Source organism: Orcinus orca, chromosome 8 (assembly GCF_937001465.1).
Source record: "Orcinus orca chromosome 8, mOrcOrc1.1, whole genome shotgun sequence".
In the NCBI taxonomy this organism is placed as follows: domain Eukaryota; kingdom Metazoa; phylum Chordata; class Mammalia; order Artiodactyla; family Delphinidae; genus Orcinus; species Orcinus orca.
The window spans coordinates 63,097,756-63,110,165 of record NC_064566.1 but is presented as its reverse complement, the minus strand read 5'-3'; the positions used below and the strand labels follow the sequence as shown (position 1 = coordinate 63,110,165).

The following is a 12,410-nucleotide window of genomic DNA, read 5'->3' as shown; positions in this document are numbered from 1 at the left end:
TTTTTTTTGTTTTTTTCTTTTATCTCACTTTCTTAACACAACCCCAAGATACCACTGGCAACAAAAGTAGCCTTGTCTTTGCATGAATTCTGAGAAGGAGCCCTTTGGGGTGGTTGTTTTAGCTAACGTTTATTGAGCACTTACTCTGTGCTAGTCCGTGAGCTAAGCCCTGTGTATACATTATCTTGTTTAATCAAAGACCCTCAGCTGGGGCTTCCCTGGTGGTGCAGTGGTTAAGAATCTGCCTGCCAATGCAGGGGACACCGGTTTGAGCCCTGGTCCCAGAAGATCCCACATGCCACAGAGTAACTAAGCCCGTGCACCACAACTACTGAGCCTGCGCTCTAGAGCCTGCCAGCCACAACTACTGAAGCCTGTGCACCTAGAGCCTGTGCTCCGCAAGAAAAGAAGCCACTGCAATGAGAAGCCCATGCACGGCAAGGAAGAGTAGCCCCACTCACCACAACTAAAGAAAGCCCGCTGTCAGCAACGAAGACCCAAGGCAGCCAAAAGTAAAATAAATAAATTTATAAAAACCCTCAGCTGGCCCCTTTCTCTCATTAAAGAAGTCAATAAAGAAAGTGTATTTGGACGTCCAGCGTGAGGCTGCCAAGGCCACACGGCCACTCAAGTCCTGCCAGAGACAAGGGATAGGGAAGAAGGTCTCCGCCTTGACCCCCAAGCAGGTAAAGGTTCATTCCCAGGGCCCCCTGCCCCATGTCGCTTACCCTCCTTGCTCAGCGAGGGCAGCGTGTGCATCATGTGCCTGCCTAGGTCCTGCAGGGAAGGGACGACGGTGTCCAAAATCTCCAGTCCCCAGTCGGCTGGGTCTTCAAAGTGTCTCTTTTCTTCCTTCTTTATATGGAGTTTACACAAACGTGATTTTCCCACTCTCCTGGGAAATTTGGATGTGTCTTAAAAATAAAAATGACCAAATCTTGATTTTACTTTCTTTCTTAAACTTTTTTTTCTCGCCGTCCCTCTCCCACTCTGGCTCTCCCGGAAAGGCTCCCACTACAGGAACTCAGAGAGCTGTCTGGCGCTTGAATCAGAAAGTGCAAATCCAAGCCCTCGGGACCACCAAGTGAGAGTGTATGCCGGAGCGGTGAGCTAGGTAGGGGGACCAAGGGAGGGCAGGCCAGTCAAGGGGAGGGAGGAACGTGTTGCTAGGACGCGACAACGGCTTGCTCCGTTGCCAGGGAGTCAGAGTAGGGCCTCGGCCCCGCCCCCTTAGGTGGATCGGGTCGGGTCCCAGGTGGCCCGGGTGATCCCGGGAAGAGATTGGGAAGTAACTTAATGTTTTTAAACTTTGTTTTTTCCTTACCCTCTTACCCTGAGCAGAGAAGAGACTTGGTCGCTTTTGTAATCACCTTGGACAAAATCTGGGAAAACCTTTTGCCCCAAGTGATGGACTTCTGAATCTCTGGGTCTGTTTGAGGGTTTGAGTGTGAGCTGGAATTTGTTTCTCGGGTTTGATTTTTCCTAGGCTCCCCTCATAGGAAATGGAGGGCAGGAGGTTTGGGGAGGGAGTTGACTTTTTTTTTCATTACAGTCATTTTTTCCCCCTTCCTTTTACACTTAACCAATCTCATCCTGTAGAATTGTTTTCATACTCTCTCCTCTGCTGATAATGAAGTATCACAAAGCAAACACACCCATGTAAACCCCATCCAGATCAAGAAATAGAACTCCATCAGTACCACAGAGACGCACTTCATTCCCCCACCAGGCATTATTCCAACAAATACTATAAATTAGTTTTACCTGTGTTTGAACTTTTGGAATCATACAGTATGTATTCTTCTGTGTGTGGCTCTGTCACTAAACGTTGTGAGATTTCTCCGTGGTTTCTGCAGTAGCAATTTGTTCATTTTCAATGTTGCATGTTATTCCTTTGTGTGACTATGGCACTATTTATCCATTCCTCTGTTGAGGGGATGTGAGTTGTTTCCATTTGGAGCCATTAGGAATAATGTTGCTGCAGACATTCTTGAACACAATTTTTGATGCACATATGTACTCATTTCTGATATGTATATAACTAGGAGTAGATGACTGGGTTATGAGAAATGCAGATTTTAACAAATAATGCCACACGGATTTCTAAAGTGGTTGTCCCAATGGTGGGAGGGAAGAACTTCCGGCACGTAGTGTTGGCAGAGACCATAGATGCTCTGCAGCCTGCAATGCACAGGGCAGTCCTGCACAGTGAAAATTGTTCCACATTCTGCACCATTTTTCATATCTCATCAGACTTCCATGTAAGAAGGAAAAAAATAAAAAGGCTGCTTATGAGCCTAGAAAAAAATCCACTTTACATGTAAATACAAAGAAATTTTTGTTCAATTTCAATATCACTTAATTTCCTAAGAATTTAAAATCCAAGTAAATTGGGGGGAGACTACGCTCTTTTTCAGGATTTAAAAAGAATTCTTCACCAGTTAGGAAAATTATATCATCATCATCAGTTAGGCTGGTGGTAGCTGAGTAGCCAACACACCTGAACTAAGCTGCATTTGTAGCTGTTGCATTCAAAGTGATTCTTCCTATAGATAAAGCATGTGGTAACTTTGTTTGCCTTCCAGCATAGTCATGCCTGGACATATACGTGTTAAAATATGCATTATTTTACTATACAGTACTTACCTTTAATTTCTCTGATATACTAGAGTTATGACTTTATATTCATTTTAAATGGTATGCTGTATTATATGGTATATTATCCATAAACTTCATTTCAGGATAATAAGAAGGCATTTGTTATAAAAAAAGCGAACTTCCCTGGTGGCACGGTGGTTAAGAATCTGCCTGCCAATGCAAGGGACACAGGTACGAGCCTTGGTCCAGGAAGACCCCACATGCCTCGGAGCAACTAAGCCCGTGCGCCACAACTACTGAGCTGCGCTCTAGAGCCCATGAGCCACAAGTACTGAGCCGGCGCACCTAGAGCCCGTGCTCCATAATAAGAGAAGCCACAACAATGAGAAGCCAGGCCAACACAGCGAAGAGTAGCCCCAACTAGAGAAAGCCTGCACGCAGCAACGAAAACCCAATGCAGCCAAAAATAAATTAATTAAATAAATTAATTAAAAAAATTTTTTTAATTAATAAAAAGAAGAATTGTTCTATCTCATAAAACTGAGAACCTCTGTGCTAGAAAATGGCAAGCTCTATAACTCAGCCTCTTTCTCTCTCTACCTAGTTTACTAAGAAGCTCAGAACTAAGTTCTGGGCCTTTCTTAAGCTAATTTCTTAGAAAAATAAGTTCCCCTCACCCTCCTTTTTACCATCTGCCTTTTGTCCTTTAGTCTCCTGATGGTGTTGTGTCTTGAAGCACTTGTCCTTGCAGCATAGATGTCTCAAATCTTTTGGGGAAATAAGCAGAGAAGATTGCTAAATGGATCAGCAGCAAGCAAAGGGCAAACTCTTTGGTGACATTTGTCTGAACAGTTGCCCAGCCGGCTATTTTTAGTGGCAATATCAGCATTATTGTTCTATCTTAAGATAATAATGGAATTGTAAAAATATATTAGTTTCCTAGAATAATAGATTAGATTTTGAGTGAATTATGGTGATGACAATTTTAGTCTCTAGAAAAGCTGTCTTCAGTTTCAGAAGATGGTTATGAATGACTGCTAATTATTAGTGAATTGTAGATGGCCAAAGGAGGATCTACAAAGGATAAAGACAAAGACCTTTCTTTCAAGGTCATCTTTTCCTTTTGTCAAAGGTCTCTTGACAAAAGAGGCTGTGGAAACACACACGACCCTGTGTTTACTAGCAACTTCCAATGAGCTGTTCATATCCTGAAACTACATACACTTCAGCTGAAAATAAAGCTTGAGCAAACTGTGCAATTCCACTGCTAATAATTCACTCTTTGGATATACCTGCATGATACATTAAAAAAAAATGTGTATGCAACATTGTTTGTAATGCTAAATCTTAGAATTAACCTAAGATAACCAGCATAGGCAACTAGTAAAATTATAAATCTGTACTTTGAAATACAGTTTTAAGAGTTTGCTTAAGGGACTGCCCTCGTGGCACAGTGGTTGAGAATCCACCTGCCAATGCAAGGGACACGGATTCGATCCCTGGTCCAGGGGGATCCCACATGCCGTGGAGCGACTGAGCCCATGTGCTGCAACTATTGAGCCTGCGCTCTAGAGCCTGCAAGCCACAACTACTGAGCCCGCGTGCCACAGTTGCTGGAGCCTGCATGCCTGGAGCCCGTGCTCCACAGCGGGAGAGGCCACCGCAGTGAGAGGCCCGCATACCGCAGCGAGGGGTAGCCCCCGCTCTCCGCAACTAGAGAAAGCCCGCGTGCACAGCAACAAGACCCAAAGCAGCCAAAAATAAATAAATAAACATAAAAAAAAATTTTTAAAAAAAAGAGTTTGCTTAAAAGAAAGATTACATTTATGTGCTGATATTTTAAAAGTTTCAAGATTATTAAGTAAAAACCTGTTGCAGAATAGTATTTATAATATGATCCTATTTGTTCCAAAAACACATATATATGTAATTATACATACATTTTTATATATATATTAGTAAATGCATAGAATATTTGAGAAAAGATACACAAAAAATATTAACAATGGTTATTTTTGGATACCATGAAATTGTGTGTAGAAGTACAAGAGTTCAGAAAACCTTTCACTTTTCTCCTTTATTTACTGTTTACCAAGAACATGGATTACTTTAATAATATTTTAGACATAATTTACCAAAGAAAGAGAGACAGAGAGAGAAAGGTACAGGCAGAGTGCAGAGATTCATGTAAACATTGAAACAGACAAACTGGGCCAAAGTTTTCCAAAGTACTTCAATGTACATATACTTTTCTGCAAGCTCCAACTTGCCTTGCAAAACCCACACTGAATGAGCAGTCGCTTTTATCCACATCCCAAAGCATACACAATATTCAGTGGCTCATATTCAGGGCAACTTAGAAACCTATTGAAAAAGAAAACATTTACAATACAATTTAAAAAACTGACAACACCAAATGCTGGCAAGGATGTAAAACAACATACATTGCTTGTGGAGGTTAAAAAGGAAACAACCTCTGAAAATTAGCAGTTTCTTAGGAATTTAAACATACACTTACCACATGACCCAGCAACTCCACTTTTAGACATTTACCCAAGAGAAATTTATGTCCACACAAAACTTGTCCACAAATGTACATAGCATCTTTATTCATAATAGCCAAAAACTAAGTACAACCCCAAATGTTCATCAACAGAAGAATGGAAAACCATTTGTGCAATGGAATAGAATGGAATACGAATCCACTGACACATACAGTAATATGGATGAATCTCAAAAACATGTTGAATGAAAGATGCCAGACCCAAAAAAGTACATTCTATATCATTTCATTTTTTTGAAGTTCAAGACAGATCAAACTACTCTACAGTAATAGAAATCAGAGCAGTAGTTGGTTATGAATGGTAAGGATTCACTGCAATGTGACATAAGAGAACTTTCTGGAGTGATGGAAATGTGCCATATCTTGACTGCGGTGTCGGTTCCAGGTGTATATTTTTGCCAAAACTTACAGAATTGTACACTTAAAACATGTGCATTTCACTGAGTGCAAGTCTTACCCCAATTTTTAAAAATGTAAATACAGACACTATTTTCACTGAAAAAAAAATACATACTCTTGTTTTTATATTACACAGCACCAGAATAAAAATCTTCAATAAATAATTTAATCCATATCTATTGAATATCTAATTTGTATCAAGCACTTTGCTATTTGCTAAGAGAAATACAGCAGTAGAAAATCCCTACTGCAATTCATTCACAATTTATATACAATTCATTCATATTTAATAAGTATTTATTGAAGATGGTTCTAAAACCAGGATTTGGTTCCAAAGACAAAGAATAAATTGAAAATTGAATATGGGCAAGATTACTCTAGAAATACCTTTTTAGGAAAGTACCATGTTGGAGACCCATATACCACCTCTTGGTTCATAAACCCAATACAGCCAGTCTTTCTCTTCAGCATTGGATCAGATCACTTTCTTCAGGTGAGCATGTAATGAAGCAGTTGGCTGGGGATTAGGAAAGCAGTCTTGTTTGAAAAATTCAACCAACTAGTAGAATTGAACTCAGCATGGTGAGATGCTTATACTATGAGAGGTACTTGGGAACTGAGACAGGTTGGAAATTACCAGATGTGGGACTTCACTGGTGGCACAGTGGTTAAGAATCTGCCTGCCAATGCAGAGGACACAGGTTTGAGCCCTGGTCTGGGAAGATCCCACATGCCGTGGAGCAATGAAGCCCGTGCACCATAACTACTGAGCCTGCACTCTAGAGCCCGCAAACCACAACTAATGAGTCCACATGCCACAGCTACTGAAGCCCGCATGCCTAGAGACCATGCTTTGCAACAAAAGAAGCCACCACAATGAGAAGCCCGCACACTACAATGAAGAGTAGCCCCCACTCACCACAACTAGAGAAAGCCCGCATGCAGCAATGAAGACCCAACACAGCCAAAAATAAAAATAAATAAATAAATTTACATTAAAAAAATAGAATGAATGTCCTTATACATTAAAAAAACAAAAGAAAGAAAGAAAGAAAATTACCAGTTGTATATCTTCAACCCCTTGCTAACTCAAGGGTTTATGGTGACTTTGTAGTATGTCAAGTTAGCTAAGATGGAACTGCATTTCTCAGAATCCCCTTCCCTGTATGACTCTAGGTTAGGGTTAGTTAAAAGATAAATTTACGTGAGATTTGGAAGGCAGAAGTAAAGCAGAAGACTTTTTTTGCTCTGAAAAATCACTTTAGGGCCAGGCACTAATCACGGTGGCTCACCATGTTGGCATGGGCAAGCAGCCTGTGCTGCAGCGATCCAGCTCCCACCAGGTCTCTCCTTCAGCTTTTCTGAATCCTCAACTAGATGCATGTTCAACAGTGTGGCCAAAGGTACCAGGTTATCTTACAGGTCATTCATATCACTGAAGTTGGATGCAATGAGAGACACATGCAGGTTCCACTTTGTCCTTGTGGTTCCAGCTTGTCCTCACCAGTTCCAATTTTTCCTTACTCTATCCCATTTTATGACCACTTTCCTTCCTGACTACTGCCCTGCTGACTTTAGGCCCAACACCAGACACAGTCTGCTTAACCAGCTCTTACATAATTGTAAGAGCTAATGCCCATGATAAATCCCATATTTTCTATCAGTTATAGAGGTTCTGTTTCTTTGATTTAACCCTAACTGATAAAGGACTGGTGGCTAAAAATGAAATATTTAAATCAAATTATTCTCTTTCAGCTTTACATAGACTTGAATTCACATAAATTAAGCGCTTATGCACTGCAACTCTATTGTAAAGCTATGTTTAACTCTCATGTTAGAGGTATAAAGACAATGTAATAGGAGTACAAGGGGAGGGAGGTTACTTCTGAGATGATTGGTCTGAATGCTTAGTAAAGAGGTTTGGGATTTACTTGGAAGGTGTAGATGGTTCCTGAAGGCTCTGGAATAAGAGGATGACTTGATCACTCACACAGACTATTATATTCTTCAGTACTGTATTAAAATGGAGTTGGTATTTCATTACATGGCATAAAGAATCCATATGTCAGAAGGCAACTAAACAGTTGATCCTCAAACAGCACGAGTTTGAACTGCCCGGGTCCACTTGCATGCAGATTTTTTTCACTAAACATATCCTATAGTAGTACAGATCCTGGGATAGTTGAATCCACAGATGCAGAACAGCAGATATGGGGGCGGGGTGGGGGAGGTGGGGGCTGAGAGACAACTGTAAAGTTATAGGGGGATTTTCCACTGCAGGGAGTGTTGGCACTCCACACCTCACCCTCTCCCCATTGTTCAAGGGTCAACTGCAATCAGAGAAATTTCTGAGAGAGATGAGGGGAAGCTACCAAACAACTAAAAGGATAAGTGCTAGTCTTGGGAAGGCTGGCCCCAGAATGATTAATGTCATTGGGAGTGACTGCTATTTATAAACTTTTGACAGACAAAATGGCAAAGATGTAACACAACTGACCAAAGATAAATTAGATAATATGACAAATGAGAATAAGACTAAGCTATAGAATGATATCCCAAGGGAGAAATGTAGGAAAATTCATCAAGTCAGACTATTTAAAAAGAAAATATTTCGGGCTTCCCTGGTGGCGCAGTGGTTGAGAGTCCGCCTGCCGATGCAGGGGATGTGGGTTCGTGCCCCGGTCCGGGAGAATCCCACATGCCGCAGAGCGGCTGGGCCCGTGAGCCATGGCTGCTGGGCCTGCGCGTCCGGAGCCTGTGCTCTGCAACGGGAGAGGCCACAGCAGTGAGAGGCCCGTGTACCGCAAATTAAAAAAAAAAAAAAAAAGAAAATATTTCAAGTAATAGATAGCACACTGTCACCATTCTACCTGGCCTATCTGCAGGATAAAAGTCATACAATAGGACTCTCCCATGTTTAATAGATGTGACCTCAATGAATAATAAATATGATAATGATACCCATGTATATAATATTATCTATTTATGAATACTAAGTTAATATTTATGCTATATTCATCTGACCTGTCATTCTTATAAACACTTTGCACCTTTTTTTCCATTTCACATAAGCTAAAATAAAAAATTTCGCAATTGAAGACCTGAGTTTATACCTGATGTTAACATAAATAATTGTATGACTGAAAAAAATGTTAATACTTCAGAGCTTCAGTTTTTCATTCATAAAATAGGAATAATGATGATAAATGCTAACAGAGGAAATTCCAGTATGCTTAAAGAAACAATGGGAAAAGTTAAATGAGAAAAACATTTTGGCTTCCAAAAATACTAAACTTGCAGTTACTCACCCAATTTTACCATTATATTGTACCATTCTGCATACCAAAACAAAACGTAATTTCTATAGACAAAAGAATACTTCTTGACTGTTTTTTAAATGGAGACTACTGATAAATGAACATACTCTGAAAAGAACCAAAATGTAGTTGATTTTGGCATTGTGTGATAAATTGGTCAGCCAACTCACTTCACACAATACACAAAGATTAACTGAAAATGGATCATAGACCTAAATCTAAAAGTAAAAACTATAAAACTTATAGAATAAAATGTAAGAGAAAATCTTGCAATCTTGGGGTTTAGCAAATATTTCTTAGAACACAAAAAGCATTATAATAAAAGTTTAAAATTTCATAAATGGGACTCTATTAAAATTAAAAACTTTTGCTCTTCAAAAGATACCATTATGAAATGAAAAGGAAAGACATAACAGGAAAAAAATATTCACAATGCAAATATCTGACAACTGGTATACAAAATATATATTTTTTAAATATTCCTAAAACTCAATAATAAGAAGACAGCTCAATTTTTTTTTTGCGATACGTGGGCCTCTCACTGTTGCGGCCTCTCCCATTGCGGAGCACAGGCTCAGCGGCCATGGCTCACGCGCCCAGCCGCTCCGCGGCATGTGGGATCCTCCCGGACCGGGACACGAACCCGTGTCCCCTGCATCGGCAGGCAGACTCTCAACCAGTGCGCCACCAGGGAAGCCCAACAGCTCAATTTTTTAAATGGGCAAAATGTTTGAACATATATTTTACAAAAGTAGATATACAAATGGCCAATAAGCAGATGAAAAGACTCTCAACATAACTGGTTATTAGGGAAACACATATTAACACCACAATGAGATACCACTGCAACATTAGAATGGCTACAATTAAAAAGGCTGATAACACAAGTGCTGATGAAGATATGGAGTAATTAGAACTTATATTCTGCAGGTAAGAATGTCATGTGGTTCAATGTACTTTGAAAAACTGGCCCTTTCTTACAAAGTTAAATATACATCTACCATATGACTAATCCACTCTGGTTCTAAGCATTCAACAGGAAAAAATAAAAACATATGTTCACACAAACTGTTATACATAAATATTCACAGCAGCTTTATTCACAATAGCTAAAACTGTGAAATGGCCCATATGTTCATTAAATGGTAAATAAATAAACAACAGGTAGTATATCCATACAATGTAACACTATTCAGTAACAGAAAGGAATGAACTACTGGTATAGGCAACAACATTGATGAACCTCAAAATCATCACATTGATTGACAGAAACCAGATACAAAGAGTACTTACTGTGTGACTCCATTTGTATAAAATTCTAGAAATGCAAACTAATTTAGAGGGATCAAGCAATTCAGTAACTGGCTGGGGCCAGGATCAGAAGCAGAGGTGAATTGCAAATGGGCGTGAGAAATCTTCTGGGTTGGTGGTAATGAAGATATTCAGTATCTTGAGTACAGTAATACTTTCACAGTAGTATACAACTGTCAAAACTCATCAAAATATACTCTTTAAATAGGTATAGTTTGTTGTACATAAAATATATCTCAATGATGGTTTTTTAATAAGAAGTAGCCCAGAGTTCTGGGATAAGTAAGCTTATATAAATAATTCATAACTAAACTCAAAATAAAGAACTCATTGGGGGATCTTAACAGCAGACAGAAAACAAAACAGCATATGTCAGGATTAATGAACTTGAAGAAATTATCCAAATTGAACCTCAAAAAGGAAAATGGGTAAAAAGAACCTCACATAGTATGAGAAATGTTAGGCAAATAAGTTCTAGGAAGAGAGAATGAGAAAGATGTAGTTATTTAAGAAACAATGGGGACTTCCCTAGTGGCACAGTTGTTAAGAATCTGCCTGCCAATGCAGGGGACATAGGTTCGAGCCCTGGTCCAGGAAGATCCCACATGCCGCAGAGCAACTAAGCCCATGCACCGTAACTATTGAGCCTGCGCTCTGGAGCCTGTGAGCCACAACTATTGAGCCCATGTGCCACAACTACTGAAACCTGTGCACCTAGATCCTGTGCTCCACAACAAGAGAAGCCACCACAATGAGAAGCCCATGCACTGCACTGAGGAGTAGCCCCTGGTCTCTGCAACTAGAGAAAGCCCACATGCAGGAATGAACACCCAACACAGCCAAATAAATAAATAAAAGAAAATTTTTTTTAAAAAAAGAAACAATGGCTGAGAAATAACCAAACTGATGAAAGACATTAACCACAGCTCCAAGGTTAAGGATAAATACACAGACACCACACCTGATGAAACTAAAGCTAAAAAGACAACCTTAAAAGCATCAGTCAAAAAAGACAATAGCAAGAAACACCACTGATTTCACAACAAAAACATCAAAGCACAAAACAATGGAGTGGTAGCTTTAAAGTGCTGAAAGAAAAAACTTCCAAACTAGAATACTATACCTAGGAAATATCCTTCAAAATCAAAAACAAAATTTCAAAAGTTTCTCAGATAAAATCTAAGAGAAAAAAATGAGGATGTACTTCTGATTAAAGGAAAATTATCCCATGAAAGTTCAAGAAGGAATGAACAGCCCTAGGGAGGATAAATTAATGGAAAAAATAGAAGATTATTGACTGTTAAGGGAAACAATTAATAGCTATATCATCTGAGTTTTATAGCATGTAGAAATAAAATATATGATAAGAAAATCAAAATAAGGCATCAGGCAAGAAAGGAATCCCTGAGAGATGGGAAATAGATCAGGTAAATTCAACTATAGTCCCAGCTAACCTCCTGCAGGAAGTTTTCAAGCCACAGTGCAGAAAGGGGAGAGAGCCACAAAAAGAGAGAGATACAGAGATCTTTAGAGGATCCCCTGAAGTATTCAGTTGAGTAGTGATTAGCGAATGCATGTGAGAAAACTCCCCGAGGCCAGGAAAAGAACCAACCAAAAGGATCAGAGGGAACAGTGTCCACAGATCACACAGGCCCAGGAAAAGTACCTGTTCCCAACAGTCACAGTAGAAAACTTCATCATTCCTGGGGCACTGGGTAGAGTAGTAAGAGTCTTGCCTCAATACTGGGGAAAATTAACCCTGGACTAAATGCTGCTCTGGTTCTGCCCAAAAAAGCTCAAAAGGAAGACCCCAAAGAGTCAACCTGTTTCAAAATAACTTAACTGCCTCCCAGAACAAAACTCAGTATTTGTAGGAATACAGAAGTCTCAAGCACCAAACAAGGTAAAATTTACAATGCTTAACATCCAGTAAAAAATTATCAGGCATGCAAGGAAGCAGGAAAATATTGATATTATCCATAATGAGGCCAAAAATCACATAACTGAAACTGACCCAGCAGTGACAAAAATAGTAGAATTAGTAGACAAGGACATTGAACCAGTTATTTTTTTTAATATTTTATATGTTCAAGAAGATAGAACATGTTAAGTAGTGACATTGGTGATTAAAAACAAGACTCAATGTAAACTTCTAGAGATAAAAATTACAATGCATGAGATGAAAAATATATTGGATGGGATTAGTGGCAGAAGAAAGATTG

General features: G+C 39.5%; 1 protein-coding gene across 2 annotated transcripts in view; it reads right to left on the bottom strand.

Annotated features, from left to right (window-relative positions):
* Positions 1-1,944, bottom strand: part of CCDC81 (coiled-coil domain containing 81) — a 38,157-nt gene extending 36,213 nt beyond the window's left edge. Inside the window, exons 1-2 of one of the 2 annotated variants that reach the window (XM_049713453.1) lie at positions 1,765-1,944; positions 729-914 (exon numbers count right to left, since the gene is read on the bottom strand). In XM_049713453.1, the coding sequence (XP_049569410.1) occupies positions 729-762 (34 nt within the window). In that variant the 5' untranslated portion in view covers positions 763-914; positions 1,765-1,944. The remainder of the gene's footprint in view (positions 1-728; positions 915-1,764) is intronic. The other variant, XM_012533772.3, reaches the window with a different exon arrangement.
* Between the last annotated feature and the right edge of the window lie 10,466 nt (positions 1,945-12,410).